The 20,544-nt window shown below is 40.1% G+C and overlaps 2 protein-coding genes across 2 annotated transcripts; both read right to left on the reverse strand.

Moving 5' to 3' along the window:
• Positions 1–2,431: 2,431 nt before the first annotated feature.
• FGA (fibrinogen alpha chain) lies at positions 2,432–9,369 on the reverse strand. Its single transcript, XM_009898431.2, has 6 exons — positions 9,299–9,369; positions 7,198–7,326; positions 5,916–6,099; positions 5,471–5,616; positions 3,530–4,502; positions 2,432–3,151 (listed from the first exon to the last, which is right to left on the reverse strand). The coding sequence occupies exons 1-6, from the start codon at positions 9,347–9,349 to the stop codon at positions 2,442–2,444; spliced, it is 2,193 nt and encodes a 730-aa protein (XP_009896733.1). The 5' UTR covers positions 9,350–9,369; the 3' UTR covers positions 2,432–2,441.
• Positions 9,370–15,319: 5,950 nt separating this feature from the next.
• FGG (fibrinogen gamma chain) lies at positions 15,320–20,064 on the reverse strand. Its single transcript, XM_009898443.2, has 10 exons — positions 19,916–20,064; positions 19,772–19,816; positions 19,157–19,340; positions 18,979–19,072; positions 18,317–18,447; positions 17,745–17,878; positions 17,446–17,630; positions 16,416–16,693; positions 15,901–16,070; positions 15,320–15,552 (listed from the first exon to the last, which is right to left on the reverse strand). Exons 1-10 carry the CDS (start codon positions 19,988–19,990, stop codon positions 15,538–15,540), a joined length of 1,311 nt encoding a protein of 436 aa, XP_009896745.2. The 5' UTR covers positions 19,991–20,064; the 3' UTR covers positions 15,320–15,537.
• Between the last annotated feature and the right edge of the window lie 480 nt (positions 20,065–20,544).

Raw genomic sequence — 20,544 nt, forward strand, 5'->3', positions numbered from 1 at the left:
TCAGCAAGTTTCTTTCAATATTTGTGCATTGTTCTTTTTGTCCACAGTATTTGGGCTTGTCTTACATGTGAGAACCACATGTGTGTTTGTATGAGCACATTGTGACCAAAAAGTGAAAAGCTATGTCCTATGTCAATTGTAAATCAAAATATGACTGATGAAAAGAATTCATATATGTATTTTGTTACACTTTTCATTTATTCCCAAGACAGAAGTAACAAGTATAGAAAAGCACTTCTAAAAGCCACCCCAAATCCAACTTGTTTCAGTGTTTTACAAAGTATTTCTATACCACAGCTTTTCTAAAAATGAAATAAAGCCTTAAAACTAAAGGTTTCTTCATGTGATTCCTAAGTGTCTATGCATTATCTGGGGAGAAGCAAACACATTCCACTAAATAGGGGACAGCAGTTTTATATTATAAAGGCAATGGTAACTAACTGTGTAACAAATTTGGAATGAATAATTTGAAAAGATAGTATCTTAACAAATGGATAGGCCTGTGTGCTGGATAACATATGCTCTTTCATGAGACCTGGCTCACATAATCACCAAATCACAGTATCACCAGGGTTGGAAGAGACCTCAAAGATCATCAAGTCCAACCTGTCACCACAGATCCCATGACTAAACCATGGCACCAAGTGCCACATCCAGTCCCCTCTTGAACACCTCCAGGGATGGTGACTCCACCACCTCCCTGGGCAGCACATTGTGCCTCTTAATATCCCTTCCACTATCCCACAATCTTCTATTACAGAATAAAATACAGTATTAGAAGATATGGCTGGTATGTCTTTCACACAATCACTATGGTGGGACTAAAGGAGTTTGTGACTCCACTCATGGGGTAGGTGGTGGCTGGGTATTTCATTGAAGCTAGTGCTTTAGGCTACTGTTGTAGCCATGAGCAAAGATTATCCCAATGGCAGGACTTCCCGTGCCTGGTAGGCAGGATCAAACATCTCTCTGAGGGGACTGCCTTCCTCTATAAAGGAAAGGACCTGAATCACTAGTGGTAGATAGGTCCTATCTGAAATCTCTCATGTTGATTTAAGCGCTGGAGAGCAAGGAGGAGACATCATGGCAGAGTCTCAGTATGTAAGTACAAATGTTCAGCATCCCCAGAGGCAGGCTTCCACTGACGCTAGGGAGTGAAAGCAAAAGGCATAAAGCAGAAGCCCCTTTTTCAAAAGCACAGACACTTCTCTACACATAGAATCACAGAATTATAGATTAGCTTAGGCTGGAAGGGACCTGAGAGATCATCTACTCCAACCTCCCTGTCTTTGCTCTTCATCAGGTTCTTCAAAAAGGTTTCATTGTAGCTGTGTTTGAGAAGCACAGGAAAAAAAGGGCTAAAAGTGAGCTGTTTTACCAGTATTTGATGACATTGTTAAATGGTATGGAACATGCTGACCAGTAAGATTGGAGGAAAGGAAGTTTGCTCATGCTTGTTTCTCAGTAAAAGCACAGAAGTATTAAACAGTATAAATACTTGCGTAATTTTATGCCATAAGGTATAAAGGTAAACACAGCATGTTCATGTGTAACTGTGTAATATAACTGGTTTTCCATGCAGCCAGAGCTTTGTTAAAAAATCCTTACCACACACTGTCAGCAAGTTGCTGATCTAAGCCCCTTTTCTGTAGAAGAATCCTTGCTTGCACTGAGAAACATTCTAAACCAAGGAAATACGTACCACACAGGTGCTCCTCATGTTGCTTCTGCTGGTCAGTCATAACCTTTTAGTGACCAGTTGAAAATAATAGCCTTTTGAGGGAGTTGTATTTTGGTGAGTTACCATGAACTGTCTTATTTTGAAGCTACACTATGCATTGCATACTACCTAGAATTCATCAGTAGGATGGGAGCTCCATCCTTGTAGAATGAAAGCTGAGGTAATCCTTAAAAGCCATGCACCTTCTATCAAAGTGTACTCCATCTTAGGTGTGTGGCAAAAGTGAGAACTCAAACTACCCTCAGCTCTGACTAAGGACTGACTCCTGCCACTGTTTTGCCCCTTGTCAAAATGAACGTGAGAGGAAATGGCCCACAGCCATGACTAACTTGGTCAGACTTTCATGGTTCATGTTATTCATGGTGAATATACTTCTAAATTCTTTTTCCTCTTTAACACTCTGAAACAAACTAAATAGTTCAAAGTGTAAATACTTTTGTCTTCAGTCAAGTTTTGAGCTGCCAAAGACATAGACAAAGTTTATATAAAAAGGGTTTTAAAATCAGTATTTCCTGGAAAAGGTTTGTCAGTTACAAATAAAATGAAATAACTCTTTTGTTGATAATCAGTGTTTATTTTTCAAGCCACAGATGTGTCCAGTTGCCTTCAAATTCACAGAGTAAATATAAATCATACATATGTATTTTAAAAAAATCTTTTCAACTTGAAGTTGTAACATAGATATTAAGAGCCTGTCCTTCTACAGGGTTTCTATGGGCCTGATTTTCATTCTAACAATTTTGAGGGAATAATCAGAGGCTCTAAATGGCAACCAGACCACGCCATTTTCAATCTCATAAGGAATGTTATACCTGGGGTCATAGTGGCCCCCCAGGTAGTAAATACCATTGAGGTTCGCTGCCTGGCAACTGTTGTACCACCATCCACCCCCATACATCTCTGCACAGCTCTCCTCCCAGTGGTCCTGGTCCCGGTCGAAGGTGCTGAACTGCATCTGGGCATGGGATGTGTATTCAGTGCCCTCTTCCAGCCAGCCAGCAATCAGCGCATCCCCGGCAGTCCCCTCATAGGAGGACACGGCAAGGGGGTACCCTTCTGCTTCAGACCCTACCTGTATGATATACTCTGCATATGCGGAATTTCCATCCCAGTCCTCTAACTCTACTCGAAGGAGAGTGTCATTCTGAGTCAGCAAGTGTATGTTTTCATTGCCCAGCCAGAGCTCTCCTCGCCCTCTGCCATCCACGCTGCCGAAACCTCTCTTGTAGTCTTGCCAGGTCCGGTTAAAATTCACTGATCCATCCATTCTCTGTTGGATCAATAGCCATCCTCCCAAAGTGGTCTCTTGGTCGCAATAAACTGACAAAACCTTATTGGATCCCGCTGGCTTGATTTTGAAAATGCCACTTTTGTCACCAGAAGTGTGTTTCTGGCGGATATCATCACAGTCTAAAAAAACAAAGTTGATCTGGTTTGACAGGAGTTATCAGCAAAATTTAATAAAAGGTTCAAGGGAATCCAAGTACCAATAGCTCTGACGACAATTGTTAATCATGTCTTGAACTACACTAGGTGTAGTGACAGGCAACATTAAAAAGAATTCAGAAAAGAATACTTTACATACTTAAATTGTGAATTGTCTATGTAATACCCAAGAATTAATGAAATATTTTCATTTTTGTTTTCAAGTTGGCAACAAACAGACACAGTGCTAGCTTTTTAACATCACACTGTTGCACTGCAGTATCTAAACCAAATGTGTCAGTTTGGTTATGGATGGAATTTGGCTCCACTACCTCAATAACTATTTCTGTGATGCCCGTGTACCTTTCCCAGTGTTGACTGTCCTTTGCTTCACATGTCGTCTGAGGCTGCGTGCCTGAAAGTCTGGGGTATCCTCTGCACTCTGATCATGTTGAACCCCACCTAGCTGCTCAGTTACTCCACGGGTCTTTAGTGATTTGGTTTCAAAAGTGGAGCCTCCCTTGTTGAAGCTAGAAGAGGCGCTGGTCACTACAGTCTTGGAGTGACTTGCACTGCCAGATGGGAGTTCAGGTGGCTGAGCGTGGATTGTTCTAAAGTCATCATCTTCATCCTCTCCTAAGTCTGTAAATGCACCTTTCCCTGAATGACTGGATACTCCAGTACCAGGTGTGAAAAATGATTCTAGTTCAGGGAATAATGTCTCTAGCTTGTGGAATTCTGTCCCACCAACATGGTATGTGCTCCCTTCCCCTCCAACATTTCCTGTTCCATGTAAATAGGAGCAGTCTGAGCCATCAGAAGAAATCATTTTTTCAACTATTTCTTCTCTAGGGCCATCAGGACCAGTGGTAATTCTTTTGGTGGTAGTTTTGGTGCATCTACGAACAGCAGAGGAGGCTTTGTCTCCCAGACCAAGGGTTTCTCTCCCATGAGTAGGAGTAAGGAACTTGGTAGTATGTGCTAGTCCATCCCCCCTTGATTCTGCCAGGTGATACGAGCTGTCACCTCGGGGTGGGGTTGTGTCTGCTTCTGATCTCTCTAATACTGCTTGCATTTGCCTGATGTTATTTACTATGTTCAGAGCCTGCATTTCTGGCAGAGGCTTATGCTTAAAATGCTCAGGAACATTGGAGTCCTTAAGTGGCCTCATTTTCAGTGTACTCAAGGTGGTTGTTTGAAGCTCTGGGTGCAAGTCAATGGAGTTGGCTTGGGTAAGCTGCTTCTCGATGTTGTCATAGCTTTCTTTGTCCACCTGGTAATCAAAACTTCTAGCACAGGTTCCTTTGCAAGCTCGTATTTTTATATCAATGTCCACCTATATAAACAGAGACAAATAATTTGGTTAGGGAGCTTTTCTGACTTTCTCAAGCAAGCTTATCCTTTAATTGGGCAGGGGAAAGGTGAGAGCTGAGCTTTTCCGAAGCTCCATTTTGAAATCATCTCTGGGCTTATTCCCACTGTAAATACAGCATGCATAATAACACAGTGCACATGATCCCCATGGAGAAGTATATTGAAGCATGTCCACAATCTCTTCTCCCTTTATTCTCAGGGCATAGGAGTGTTTTCCTGAGTTTGGAAGGAGTGATGCAGAGTGGGCACACTCACTGGGGGTCAGGGCAAAAACAAGTGCTCCAAGGAGAGGGGAAGACACTGGACTTGTCACGACCCTGCTGTGCGACCTGCCCCCCTGGAGATGACATTTGATAGTTGGACTCGATGATCTTAGAGGTCTTTTCCAGCCAAAACAATTCTGATTCTATGATTGTTTTCCCAAATGATCCAAAAGCCAGATCTCTAATCCAGGGATCAAAAAGGGCTTTTGAGCAAAACTGCTGGTTGTGCTAGTACTTTTCCTTGCATTACTATCAGAAGAAATGGCTGCAACCTGGGAACACAGGCTGTGTTCCCAATGCCAGTACTGGCTGTGGGCAGCAGTGGAGGCACTGAGAAAATACAGGGCATGTTCCACTCATCCTAGCTACTCAGTAATTTCTTGCAGGAGGAGAAATGCCTCACACAGAGCCAGTTACCAGCAGATATAACATCCTTGCTGTCTGTCTGATAGCAGGAGTGGCAGATGGGAACAAGAGTCCTCCCAAGCTCATGCTGGCTCCCACAAAGCAGGAAAGGAGAACCAAGCTGCACAGAAAGCAGCTCATTGTCTCAGCAAGTCAGATCATGTGAAAGTTGCAGCATGTTTTGCAGTTAGCATATTATGTACAGACCCTTTTTCTGTAGCTAAGCCCTGGAAAAAATGGAAATTACATAGCAGCTACCTACCTCCAAGCGCTTCATCTCCAAAACCTGTTCCTGGATGCTGCTCTGCAGAGCTTTAATTCTGTTTACTTGAGTGACAACTCTCTGCTTTAATGTCACAATTCTTCGCCTCAGTTCTCCTGACACGTGACCATAAGTCTCATCAACCTCTGAAATAGAATTGCCGCACAGTCAGCTATGCATATGCAAGTTTCTTTCCTAAAAGTGTAGCATATTTTAAAATCTGTGATTAAAAGATGTAAATAAGAACATATTTCTAACAGGACTGAGCAGGTAATAATTACATTATATTTTACTAGTTAACTAGTCTTGTATTGCTGTGTTTCTTCTGGCTCTTGATAACAAGGTCCAGTGCAGCATATATTTTTACTGCATGTTGCTTGTGCACAAAAAAAACCCCAACCCATAATTCAGGAATAGATAATAAAACCAGGTGTGAGATACTCACGCTGAGCACTGTCCAGGTTTGGCTTTATTACATTTATGGTTTCTGTAATTATCCGATTGGATTTTTTGTAGTTGTTTTGGTTTTCTGCTAGCAGCTTCTTGATTTTTTCTATTCTATGACTATAATCCTGGTCTGTCTCATCAATCAGCCCTTGCATTCTGCAGCCTGATGGACATTTTGAACCCTAAAATTGAAAGAGGGGAATAATTGTGTAAAAATCTTCACAAGTAAATGTATTTTTTAACATTATGTTTCTAGATTTTGGGGCAACACTGAAAACACACACACACAAATATTAGGGCAAGATTCTGCAAATTCCCTTCAGATGCCCTTTCCTGTTAACCTACTGACTTCACCAAGGATTTGTGTGACTTAGAGTAAGCCACCTGGAGGTCAATCCTTCACCTCCTATGCTTCTGTCTCTGGTGTGATAGAACCAGTGAAAGCATCCTTAGGAAACTGACAAAACCAGGCAGCAGGGAACAAGTATAACCTTATATTTCTTTCTCCTCTGATACTCAGGGGTGAAATAACACACACACACATATACATGTACTTCCTAAAGGGCTCCTATAAGTAAAGGTCCGTTGTCCAGTTTGAGTAAAGATGTTAGAGGCCAACACATTTAAGCAAAATTTTCATTGGAAAAGCTTCACGTTCCAACAGACTAAAGCTCTTTGCAAAGATCTCATCAAAAGAATATAACATAAAGATAGGCTGAGATGAAAGAGGCAAGAGGGAGACAAATTAACAGTTTATATGCAAATGCATCCAGTCAATTATTATGAATCTTTTACTGAACCTTTTACTATCTGACTTCCTAAAAAGCAACCAGTGAAGTGTGAGCTATTTCTAGCTATTTTTCTTTGTCTTGCATCTTTCTTTCTGGTGCCATTCCCTTACCAACTCCAAAAACGGCAATATCAAAATTCCCAAACCAAATCCTTCTTATTTTTTCTAGGAATTAGCCTTCTTTTATTTCATCTTTCTTTTCCAGATTTACTTTCTCTTTTGATTCTGCACCTCTGTACACTTCTACTCCCTCTTTCATTCCCCTGATTTTTTTTTTTCTTTCTTTTTTATTCTTTCTTTCATTCATTTAGTAATTCTTTCCCACAGCAGCTCTCTCCAGGCTGCTCCAACATGAAGTGTTACCTGTCTTTCCTCAGACCTAAAGCATAGTCACATGCTGGCTGCATGGCACTCATCAGTGTGGTCTGGCTGAGGTTCATGAGCACTCTACTGATGGGCCCTGCTTTTGTGGCAGGAGTTCATTGCTCACCCAGTCATCATCTGCACAGATGGGCCAGTTCTTCTCATACTGGCAGGTGGACTGGGACATGTGCTCCACAATCCTGGGACCACGGATTCCTGCACCCACCTTTTCAAAGTCAGTTTCTCCATCTTGTGCCTGCCAAGATCAAAAAGGGGAAAAAGGCACAACCAAGATGAACTAAACAGCTACAAAGAGAACAGAAACACAACACTGACATCCTCAAACACTCAGTGGCATAGCTGACCTGTGGCAATTACAGACTCACAGAAACATCCAGGTTGGAAAAGACTCTCAGGATCACCAAGTCAAACCAATAGCCCTACTCTACAGGGTTCACCCCTAAACCATATCCCCAAGCACCACATCCAAATGATCCTTAAACATATCCAGGGTTGGTGACTCAACTACCTCCCTGGGCATCACATTCCAATGCCTGACCACTATTTCCATGAAATGTTTTTTCCTAATGTCCAGTCTAAACCTACACAGTCGCAGCTTGAGGCTGTTCAAAGCCATCTGGAAATCATCACACCAAACCCTTCAGAGATTTTATTCCTAACATTTCTTGTAACATACAATTTTGTTTGTTTAATTGAAATAAAGCTCTTAATCTCTTAAAATTAATACTGCTTTGTTGGGAGCTGGTGATCCTCAGTATGTGTTATGATATCATTCTACAGAAATCTTGTGTTCTCTATGTAAATATAAAATTAACTTGAAATGAGATTAAAGTTGGTTAAGTTAAAGCAAGCACTTAAAAAAAAAAATCTATGTTCTATTTTCATTTGCTTCAATACTTCTAACTTTTTATTTTCATTCTACCGCCTTCATTCTACACAAAACTGGCTTAAAGATATGTGTGAAGAGAGTTTCTGATTTTAATCACAGTTGCTGGGAGCTTATAGCACCGTTTAGCCTGGCATAAAGAGCAATAACATTAGTAACACCCTAAAAAAAATAGTAATGTCAGTGTTGGATGGATTCCACTGTGCTAATGGAAGAGAAATAAATATACTCAGCTTTTTCTCAAACCTGAGAATGTGTATATATGTATATATACATGCTAATTCTGAGTCAAAAAAACTGTAAGGATTCCTATTGTGTTATTCCTTAGTAAAAGACTGGGAAATAATTACTTTTTATAAAAGAAAGCTCTGTTTAAAGGCTTGACATATAACTAAGTCTGACTGTTTATCTTATATACTTTTCAAGCAGCATAATAAATGCTTGAAAATATTAATTATGATTATGATGATTAATGATTAATTCAGAGGTAGACAAAATTTTCCTAATTCTAGCCTCCAGAGCCAGAAGCTCAGCCCTAGTGAGATGGAATATCATTGTTAAAAGCAGCTGATTCATGCTGGTTTGATTCATCCTGAGAATCTGGCCCAAGTACCTCTTTATAGTTACAAAAAATCCCTTCACTTTTAGGTGGTCTGTGCCCTTTCAGCATTGACAGCTCAAATACAACTGCTTCTGTTTTGTCCCATCTGCTTCCTATAATTTCTGTAATTTGTTAGAATATACACATTCTTCAATAAATGGGCACAAAGAGAAATAGAAAAGAACCTCACATAAGAGGTTCTCAGTGAGAGAAAACCAAGTTCATATTAGAATAGTTGAAAATCAGGTCTATCACTTTCCTTGACTCTTACTTAGCTCTAGTTTAACCTGGTGCTGCTACCTGGTGCAGTTGATGATAAAGGAATTTTGTTTCATTTGTAGGTGGAAAACTCTGCTGAAATCAGATCCAAAGGAGAGTAGAATTCACCCTAAAAAATATGAAAATTTCTGACTGGCTGGAGCCACTAGCATCCAGCATCACCTACGAGTCTATAAATTCAAGTTAATGTGTATGCTTTGCTGCTCCTGAAGCCAGGCAGATTCATCAAAACTTAATTAACTAGACAGCTGGACACTCAGGAACAACTGACAAAAGGCCCGCAGCAAAGTGGTTACAGTATGCATGTGTATATGTGTGTGCATTGAATTTTATGAGCTAGGTAACAGCCAAAATGTATCTATCTAATGAACAAACATTAAATAAATGCTTACTCTTCAAAACAGAAAGAGAGGAAAAAGAATCAAATAAGCAAACTCATACCCAAGCTATATTGAGGGACAGCAACACACAGATGATCCTTGCAGACACCATCTTCAGAGAAGAGTGAGCAGAACTCTGACTGAAAGGATGCTCTTTACTGGTCTTTTGGTGCAATTTAAACCTTAATGCAAAGCAGAGATTAATCATTATGCTCCCTTCTATTTGGAGACAAAACATAGCAAATTCCCCCCTCCTGCTTAGGTGATTACTTAAGGCCTCTTGCACAAGTTTCTGGTGTTATTTGCTCCAGATAAGTTTGTACAACACTAACATGCAGGCAGCACCATGTATTCCAGGAAACAATCTGTCTAAAGCATAGTTTCCCATAACTGGATGTTCAACAAAGGTATATGCAGGACCTAGCAGGATCCAGCAATGTTTATTGTCTGGAAGACACAGTCTGTGATGGGCATTTAACTGGCACAATCAAAGAGTTGCTATCTGTTTGAAAAAATCAAAGTCAGTGGTTTTCCCTTTCTGTGTGACTATGCTCCACTGCTGTGAAATCCACTAACCTTTCAAAAGCAAGCACTAGTCTAAGAAAGGTTGATGCAGTCTCTGACCATATGGTCTTCAACTCAAATTAATTCTTGAAGAGTGCAGAGCCAAGTTTACATCAGTTTTAACAGCTGGACCTTACTGGTATTTGTATAATGCAGATGTGTTTAACATTTTGCTGTCTGTTCCACAAAAGGTATATTTTACTTTTTTATCAAGTGAGATTAATTTGAAATGAACACATATTTATGAAAATCAGAGTAGAGTGGTACTTGAAAATGTCAAGGAACAGATGTTAAGCATAATTAAATCTTCCTAAGGAGGCATGCCTCCTTAAATATTTGTTTAATGGGTATAGTTTGCATGTGGCAATTGATGATAATGTGCTGCTTCTGTGAGCTCTTACAACAAGCCTTACTGTTACTGGTGTTATACAAGACCATCGGGCACTTGAAAGATACTGCCCATCTGAAAAGTTGCCACCACACTGATCAGGAATGAGCAAGAAAACCTTTGCTAGCATAAAAGTGGGCCTAATCAGTTGAAAGAACAAATTGTCCCTTGGTTTTTTTTAAGCAACATGACATTCACAAAACTTTTTTGCTTTAGAGAGACATGTTTAAGCTTAACTCTGTCATTGGACAACACATTTAATTCAAAATAGTTGATTACATCTTTGGATCCAAGCCTTCAGGAGGCTTGAACCCTCTGTATGTAAAGTTTACATAAAGTTGAACTGGAGCCTTTGTTTCCTCCCAATTCTGACCTTGCATGTCATAATTTTCTTATCCAGAAAACCCTCTTAAGCCTAACAACTTACACCAATATAACTAGCAGTCATATTCCCAGCTGAAGAGGCCAATAAGATGGTGTTACATTGATTAACACACCAGGATCTGATTTTGCATGACAAAGGGTTTCTATTGTATTTAAGGTTTCATATTATCTTATCTATGCACATTCTGAAACAAAATGCTTTGCTTCTTTCAGTTCCCTTCAACATGCTTTGTAAAGTCTTCTGTGGAACCATATGCAGTGCCAGTAATACTATGATGCAACAAATTACTTCTGATTTCAGCAACAAGACACCTCAATTAACTAAAAAAAAAACACCCAAAACCATCCAAACAGCCCATTTATTATCTTTGCTCAGTCTGAAGATCAGCCAGCCATGGCTGTGTTGTTTGGTTGATAAACGTCCACAAAGCAGCTCCTGAACTCAAAGCACATAATCAATATACTTACCAAAATTCTCAGCTGCTAACTTCAGCAGAAGTAAGGTTGGTGATGCACCTCCAAATCCTACACAGTTTTGCTCACTCTGTGAAGAATTATGAAAAGCTTAGAGGACAATAAAATGCTTAATGGAGAGAAAGACCATAATAAGAGGAAGTCTTGCAGGATTAGGGTTAATTATTTTACAGAGCAGAGTAAAATGGGCTTCACCTAAAATAAATTGGACTCCACAGAGAGTCTCCAACTCAAACGAACAAGCTCTAATTTAATGTACGAGATGGACACAAAACTTTGCTCGAGGATCCCAACCTCAGGATCTCCATGCTTAGGAACACATGTGCCCTTCTTCTGTGTACACCCATGGTCTTTACCACAGGACCACATAGGCTGTTTCTTCCACGAATGCCTTCCTCTTCACACTGAACGTGGATGGGGCTCTGCTGGCAAGCAGCTGCCCGGAGCCATACACTTTTTTCATTGCATGATGATGATTTGCAGACTGTTTAAAGAGTCAATGATATTCCTATGGTGCTTTTTTATAAAAGCTTGATTTTGTTATCTTCAATAATCTCTGAAAATTATTTTTTATAATTTAATAGGCCTTAAAAATCAAGAGTAGTCAGAGCACCTTGATCAAGCAGAAGAATTTCTGTTTGTTTAATCATACTAACAGAGGATGCAACAATTTGCTAGGTGGTGTCCCAGGTACTGGCTACCAGTGCAATGCTGGACACAGCCATAGCATGTGCCAGGCCTCCTTTGACCCTGATGGAAGGTGCAGCTTTCTGGTGACCTTCAAATGCAGAACAGTTAAGCTCTGGTCCAAGCAGAACTCAGCCACTAAGGCTACAGCCATTGGGAAAAGCCCAGTCATAAACATTAGGTAAGCTAAGAGGGCTTTCCTGCTTCATTCATAGGGGGTTGCTGGTGAGGCTGAGGTGAAGGAGGAGCTCCTCAGGCTTTCCAGTTGGGGGCTGCATCTGGGCCTGACCTTCAGCCTATACTTTGCTTTTATGTTGTAATCATCCAGTCACTTCTCTCTGTGTTTGTTTGGAAAGCTAAAGGCCAAGAGCTAGATAAACTTTGGATTTATCTTTAATTAATGATCAAAGGGCAGAAGTACAGTTCACTGCTTCAGCTGCTCTGCTTTTGGCAGGTTGCCAGAGAAATAGCTGTGGAGTCTGGGATTTAACTCTGGTTTGTGTTCCCGAGTTGAGATCTAGCCCTTGTTTGCCCAGCACTGCCCCTGTCTCCTGTCCTACCAACAGTCCCCACCAGCTTTCCAGGTGATGTCTTCTCCTCATCTTACCTGCTCATTCATGTCCCTCCCTGGATACCTTGTGTTAAACTCCACTGTCCTTCAGCTTCAGCTCTCAGCTCCACTTTCTCATCATATGCTCCTCAGACGATATTTTTGTATTCATTACTAGCCAGTCCCAGCATCTGGTCTCACATTTTGCTCAGAGACTGTGGGGCCCAGCAAGTCCTCAAGTTCATCCACATCATTTGCCTCTTCCTATCTTTGTACCTTCTACCTCTCTCTCTTCCTTGTCCTCTTTTCTCCCTCTCTCTTTTTTTTTTCTTTTCTGTAGAGTGAACTGTTTTGTGCTACAGTGTCTTTGGGTGATTGACTGCAAACACAAGGCATGAAAGAAAGCCAAATTAATTGTAGCCAACAAAGCCTACAATGAACTTTTATCAACTCAGAGGGGGACAAGCTTGCTTACATACAAATGACTTTCACTCTAGGCTATGGTCTGAGAGTCACATACAATAAAGACTGATTAAGAAAAGAGAAATATGACTTCTCAGTACACAAGATAGAGTCAAATAAGTACAACTGTGGTGTATTTGCTTGCAACCCCCCCCAAAACAAAACAAAACAAAACAAAACACAAAACAAAACAAAACAAAACAAACCCCACCAAACACCACAACCCCAAAAATAAATACCAAGAGTGTGATTCTATCTCTAACAGTCAGAAGAACTAGATCTTTTCAGACCCCTTTCTGATAGAAGAGTTTTGGAAACAGTAGAATGGAAATCCAAAAGGCATCAGCCTTGCCAGTCTTATTTCAAACAGTGGGCTGGGGTCCTGCAGGTGCCCTGATGAGCTCTGGTATAGGACTTCTTTGAGTGATCATACTGGAAGAAAAAGCCAATCATAGTTCTGGTGAGCAACCCATAAAATGCCAGCTCACACCAGTGAAATGTATGAAGTTACAGCATATTGTTATTAAATAAATCACAGTGGCCAAAAGCTAAATGGGGAGAGACAAATCACAGTTCAGACCCAGCAGAGTGTGGACACAGAAGTAAAAGTGACAGAGGGGAAAAATATATTTTTTAATTCCATGGTGTAAATAAAATATAGAAATAATAACAACTTTAAAGTCATGTCATAGGTGGGATAAACTGAAAACAGAAAGTGGAAGGGAGTGGGCCAGTGCCACTCAATGGTTGTTTGGAGAACCAAGATCAGACTGGGCTTGTCAACCTTCAGTTCACATCCTTCCCCCAAGGCTCTCTACACCTACTGCTTCAGTTACCAAAAAAAAAAAAAAAGAGGAGAGACTTTATGGCACAAAATGATCAGGAAAACTGCATTACTTGGTGAGAAATTGGGTGTCAAGGCTGGAAGTGAACTGTGCAGCATGGCTGGTTGCATGGGTGGAACAAAACCATGCAAAATATACGAATTTAGTGGAGTGAAGAGGTTGTCTCTCATTGCAAACAATTGTTAACCTGTTAAATGCTGACCCTGTGCTAATTATGCCTTATTCTTGCCTATTCCTGAGAAACCTGCCTTCCTCTTAGATTTTGGCCAAGAGTAAAACGTGAACTAAGTCAAAACAACCTTGGTAACAATGATGGGGACAGCAACTTATCATGATATGGAGACTGATCCAGGGAAAGAGGCTCAGCAGCAATCCTGCTAGAGACCTGGGCACAAAAACTGGAGAAGTTTTGAGATGGCATACACTGCCTTTAGGATCTCTCTTATGAGGATAATATCTTCCTGTCTTAAATGCTTTGAATGTGTTATTCAGAAATACCAAATGAAAATGTGGCCTTTCAGTAGTAGCTAGAATTAAAGACTAGGGATACATTTCTCATAGGTTGAATTGAATCTAAATCTAAATCTTCTAAATTGAAGTGCTGGCTGGAGCAGTCTCATGGGGCTTGAAGTTCAGACTGCAACATGAGAGGCTTCCTGTTCCCATTGTTGCTTCTGGATTCCAGGTTTTGGGGTTGTTGGTCTTTTCCACTGGGCTGGTTGCTGCCTGCTTGAGTTGGGGGAACTGCTTTGTTGCTGGCTTCTGCTGCTGCTTCTGCATTTTGCTGTGCTTTTCTGCAAATAGGCTGTCATGGTGCGTTGTAGCACTTCCAGTAAAACTCTTCATCCTAACCCAGGTGAGGGGTTTTTTGTTACTCTCCCTCCTGTGGGGAGAAAGGAGCTTGTGAGAGTAGACTGTGTTAACACAGGATGACACTTCTTATTTCATTTCTCAATATACAAACTTGAGACAGATAGCAATATAGATATGGATGGACAGATAATGTGTGTGTATATGTATATGTATTAGCTCTGAATGCATTTTTGTTCAGCAGTTTATTCATAATCCTAACCTCATTTGGTAGTGCACCCTTCAAACCAATTCAACAGATATTCTGGGTGACTACATTCAGACAATATCACAAACTGTTTGCTGCTCTTGATCTGTGCTGTGAGTTTGCTTGTGTGGGTGACATGGAAAATTATTAACAGATCTAGAAAAGTGCAAGTAAAATACAATAAATTTCTGTTGACATTTTAAATTGTTTTGGTTTTGTTGTTTTTTTTTTTTTACAAATAATGGCACTAGATGTGTTAATTTTTAATAACGGTTGTGCAGTGTAATACTTGTTAATAGGTATGCTCTGGAGTAAAATATCTGTTATTGATTATTGATAGTGTACTTCCTAGCACAACCTGGTTGAAAATGTATTCATTACTTCATGGTAAGATCAGTTAAGTAGCCTTTAGCAGTAAACTAGGCTTCTTTCAAGTTGCTGTGTACTTTGATTAATGTCAAAGATTAATTTCAGCAGAAAATAGAATGGAAACTTCTGGAAACAAGCCTCATTTCTATGGAGAAATACCTCCAATACTCACTACTAAACAAACTACTAAAGCAGAAACTACTACAGAAATGACTGAATCAAACATATTTGATTCTTTCTAACCATCATAAAGTTCACTTTGCTTTGTTTGGCCAACTGTAGAGCACAGATAACAAGCTCTTTTTTTTTTTGTAATAATCAAAAATTTATTGAGAATTTGTACACAATAAAAACCCAACCATGTACATAGAGGTAAGCACTGCTCAGGGAACAAGCTTGGGCATTTTACAGGCAACAGTGTTTATCATCAAAACTGAACTGCGTAATGTTAGGTTAGTTCAGTGACTAAAAAAAAAGATTTGTTTTCCCTCTTCAGACCAGTCTTTGTGAAACTGTAATTTTATGAGTCTCCAACCTACAACAGAAAAAAAGAAAGCACTTTAGTGACCTTCTAAAGAAAGCTTACGATGACATGTTGATAGAGTTCATAGTTATACCAGTTAGAAATTTAAAATGTAGCATTTAAAACACATGTAGGCAAGGGATTATTTCTGATCATGACTACCTATTTATCTATATATTAAACAGTAATGTGGAAGGCATACTAGTATCAAAGTACAAGTATTTCTGTGACAAAATGGTAAACAAACCGACTTCTCTAAGATGCAGTGGGCTTAACACTTCAGCTGTCCATGTTCAGTGTTTGAAACGCTAACTATATTCTGTTGTCATTTTAAGCATCTCCAAGGGCTTGTGTTCGCACCTGTTTGGCACTGCCTAAGTTGTGCTGCTGTCCATCTATTGATAGTCTGTTAAATGGAATGATTTTCATTGCAGTTTTCTTCATAGAGTACCACCGGTCACGCCAGGTTGCCCAGATAATGCCATTGTCATATCCAGATGGACCAGCATCATTTGATGTGTATACACCACCTAAAAACATATCAGTTGGAACAAAGCAGTTAGTTGCTTTCCCAAAGAGTTAACACACCCAAGTATTCTTCTGGTACTAACATTTCCATGGCATTCCCAGGCATACTAGAGGCCCTGATCATTGCCCTTCTTCCCCTAGTTTGCTTCTCTCAGGACTGATTCTCCCGTTTGGGGCTGGAGAGCAGCCATAAGTTCCAACTGCTGGTGTTAACAGTTATTGTAAAATGTGGGCTGTACCAGCTTTGGGAAATCCAGATGGCAAAACATTTTTAATGAAAGCAAACCATGTTTCTTTGACACTGAAACATGGTGTCCTGGGTTATAGGTACTTAGAAGATACTTCACCTATATAATATTTGCCATTGAGATGGGCAGCATGACATCTATTCATCCACCATCCAGATCCATCTTGCTCAGCACAGTTGCCAGCATAATTATCATTGTCATTATCATAGGTACTGAACCGCATGCCATTATGAAAGGTAAAGGATTTGTCACTTGGATCATCTCCAAACTTAAAGCCATCGAAGGCATCCCCAGCTTCACCACCAATAAAGTAGGCATAAGTCAGTCGATACTTGTCGTCTTCACTTCCCACTTTGAATACAGCATAGTCAGCGGTGCTGTTAACAAAGCAGAATCATGAATATAATAAGTATGCTGCATTCCCTAGGCATGCATAATGAAAAATTCATAGGTGTTAGAACTGCGGAGAAGGCATGTATGCCACCCTAGCATGTGAAAAGGAATTGGTTTTCCATAACTGTGTGCCTCAGTTGAGTGACACAGATCCAACCAATTTTTGTGCTCCATTATCAGACACTAATAGTCTTCAGGGATGTGTGAAAGATCCACATTATAAAATACACACATATGTATCTCCCAGGTTCATAATGCTGAAGCTTACTTAGGTCACAAGGAAATTCTTGGTGGAGGAAGGAGCAGAGATCTCAAGAAATGGCAGGGACTGTAAGCCCTCCTTTAGAAGGAAACACGAATGGAATAGAATAGAGTAGAGTAGAGTAGAGTAGAGTAGAATAGAATAGAATAGAGTAGAATAGAATAGAATAGTTCAGTTGGAAGGCATCAACAATGATTATCCAGGCCATAAGATGAAAAAAATGTGAAGAAACTTAATAAATAGATTCCTTCTGCCAAATAAAATGGGTGCCAGCAAACGGCCTTCAAACATGCATGTGCCTGCAAACAAGTTACGTACAGTGACAGCTATCATGTCTGTGAGTTCAGGAGCCAATGCAGTGTCCCATGCATGTTAGCAGGCCTAAGGGCTTATCATTTTATCAGAGAGCTGTACAAACTGACAAAAGAGCAGTAGGTTTTAATCTGCCATTTTCAGAAGCAACATGAACAATACCCTTTTTTGCCACTCCAGTCCTCCAGTTCTACTCGTAAGGTGTATGGCAGTGCAGACTGTGTAGTTATTAAATGAATCTTTTCATTGCCCAGCCAGAATTCAGTGGTGTCATCTGGAGACAGATGTCCAAATCCTTCCTTGTACTGAATCCAGTTTTTCTTGAAGTCCTCACTCCCATCCAGTCTCTAGGCAAAGAAAAACAGAACACTCAGTCAAAAAGATATGTATCTTACACAGGCAAATAAAAACAATGCTGGTGCAAGAAGCTTGCTCATAGTAATAATACATAAGCAGCATACCCTCTGTAACACTGTCCAGCCATTGCCATATGAGTCAATCTCACAGTAGACTAGGAATGACTGCTTGGCTTTTTGAGGCTTGATAAAGTAAAGACCACTTTTCCTGGCACCTTTGTTTGCAACGTCTTGACAGTCTGAGGTAAAGATATTCAAAGGATCATTATTAATCTAACCACAATTCTATACACACATTTATTTGCTATCTTAGCTTTCTTAGTATAAGAAAAACAATTAATTCAAATGGCAGTGCTGCACACTTAGCTATTTAATTCACATACTTCAATGTCATTGCCACAAAACAATCCTACTGAGGGTCACAGGACTTGTGTAAGATGTCCATGTTAGGACAATCGGGTTTTGGCCAAAAAGGCCAGAGATCTCTGTTCCATCTGAATGCCTTTTTTGCAGAGCATCAACCTAGCACTCCTATTGATTCAAGCACTGGTTCCATAACTTGTAATCTTACATACCTTTGCAGAAATCTATGGGCCACTAGATTACAAACAACTCATCATCACTGCAATACTTGTAACTGAATGAACCCTCCACCACACCAGAAGCATTTTGTGTACCTCTTCCAGTTGTCTCCTGTATTTCAGCCGTGTCTCTGCATGGCTCCTGACATAGTGACTCAAGATGGGCAATCTTCTCTTTCAGTTGTGAGATCCTGTTACTGTTCAGTATATGTGTATCTGTCAACTGTCTGGACAGGGAGACAAAATTGGTTTGTTGTCTTCTGCATGCGTAATACAAATTTCATTGCATACATGCCTCACCTATGTAGCATGCTGCTATGATACACCTCTGTAAAAGGAGGTGCCGCTATTAGCTCATTTTTCATGTTCAGCAGAATTAGTTAGAGAAATTGTACAAATATTCCACATACTCTGCATTACAGCACAAACACACATAAAATCTCCAAAGGTCTTGGAAAAAATATTTGGAATAGCTAGCACAGCAAAATAACCCCAACATAAGTACAAATATTGTCATGCTTCCCAGTGTTCTTGCCTTGCACTTTTTGCACAATTAATGACTTATGAAGATGACCAGAGAATGCAATGTAAGATCCACATGATCCTTCTGTATATTGCTAGCTACTAATGACAGTGTGGCCACCATGGTCCACAGGAGCACAAAAACCTTTCTGAGGGAGCCTTACCTGCACTTGATAAAAGAACAGAAAGAAAGCTATTTGGGTTACCAAGTGATACAAAAGGTGGAAGATACCTACTGTATAGTAGTTTCATGAGACAAAATAGTGTTTTCATATCTGATAATTTCTTCAATTATTTTCCTGGACTTCTTAGTAAAATCATCAATTGAACCTGTAAAACAAAGGTATAAAATTATTGCCATGAAGCAAATTAAAAAGCAAGAAAACTTCAGTTGTGTAATTTTTATATTCTCACTTGGTAGCGTCTGCTTCTCTGGTGGATAGAGGCTTTGGATGTGCTGAATCACATGCTCTGTTGTTCCTGTAGAGTTAGAAATTTGCCGCAACATTCTCTCCATTTCCTGCAGCTCCCCATCCACAGTGAGATGGTATTTATTAAAGAAATCTGCAATGCCACAGGTTGTTGGGCAGTAGCTACCCTAAAGTGGAAAGAATAATCATTGGCAATGTTTCAGGAGCAAAAAAAGGAGAGTACAAGAACTTTCAGGCATTGCTTATACAAACGATTGTGGATAAAAAAGTGCAGGCTTTTCCTAGTTTGCCTGGTGTATTTGAATTTAAAGAGGCAGTTTGCTCTCACACTATATACATACACACACAGAAAAGAAATGGTACATGGTGCTACTTGTAATATCTTCTAGATATATGCTTTTGTCAACAGCACAGCCTCTCCTACATTTTTACCAGCATACACATCTATTAATGGATAAGAGGCTTAAGCACAGCACATTTAACGAGTATAAAAAATATAAGTGAAGATCAAACAAAGTCATGAGTGATAATGGTAGTTAATAATCAGCATATGAAAGCTTTAGTTAGAGCCTTAAGATAAAGTTGTTCAGATACTTACAAATCGTTCATCTAATATGCAGCAGTTTTCTCTGGTAGCAACATACTGAAGAGAAGAAAGAAGACCATTTTCAGTGACATTTCAGACCATTTTCTCTGACAGTACTTTCCACATTGATTTTTCTAACACTGTCTCTTCACTTACCGCCATGCAAGTGGAAAAGAGCAGGGAGAGGAGAGGCCCCAGGGGAGCCCAGCTGCCTAATCTCAGCACCATCATATCTGTCCCACCAGGTGCTGCTGACTACTCAGCACAGTTGTGGAGTTAGCAGCTGAAAATGTTCGACCCAGCACAGGGTGGCAGCAGTTTAAGGGCGCAGGCTGAAGCTGGGGGCGGGCACTGGGAAGTGGTGGGAAGAGGTGGAGTAGGGGGTGAGGTGGATTCCCAGAATTTGCACATCTCTCACTCCTCCCATTTTCAGAACCTGCTTCACACCTATCTGCTTGATCTCTGCTCCATCTCCTCTCCTCTTAGGAGGGGCATGAAGATGCCACTTCTAGTAATACGAGCATAAAGAAACTCACACATGGCTTCAGAATTTTCACACAAACAGCACAAGGAAGAGCCACAGAAGTAATATGAATTATGCATAACAACTAACAATAGCCTAACGATTAATACTATTTTGTACTTGCATAGTACTTTCTCAATGTACTTTGCAAAGAGAATCAACATCAATTTACTTACCCACTAGATGAAAAAAATTAGGTTGAGAAAGGTAAAAGTCATGCTGGGCATTAAAAGAAGCCTGTGTGATTTCTCACAGGCAATGA

Source organism: Dryobates pubescens, chromosome 1 (assembly GCF_014839835.1).
Source record: "Dryobates pubescens isolate bDryPub1 chromosome 1, bDryPub1.pri, whole genome shotgun sequence".
Taxonomy (NCBI): Eukaryota; Metazoa; Chordata; class Aves; order Piciformes; family Picidae; genus Dryobates; species Dryobates pubescens.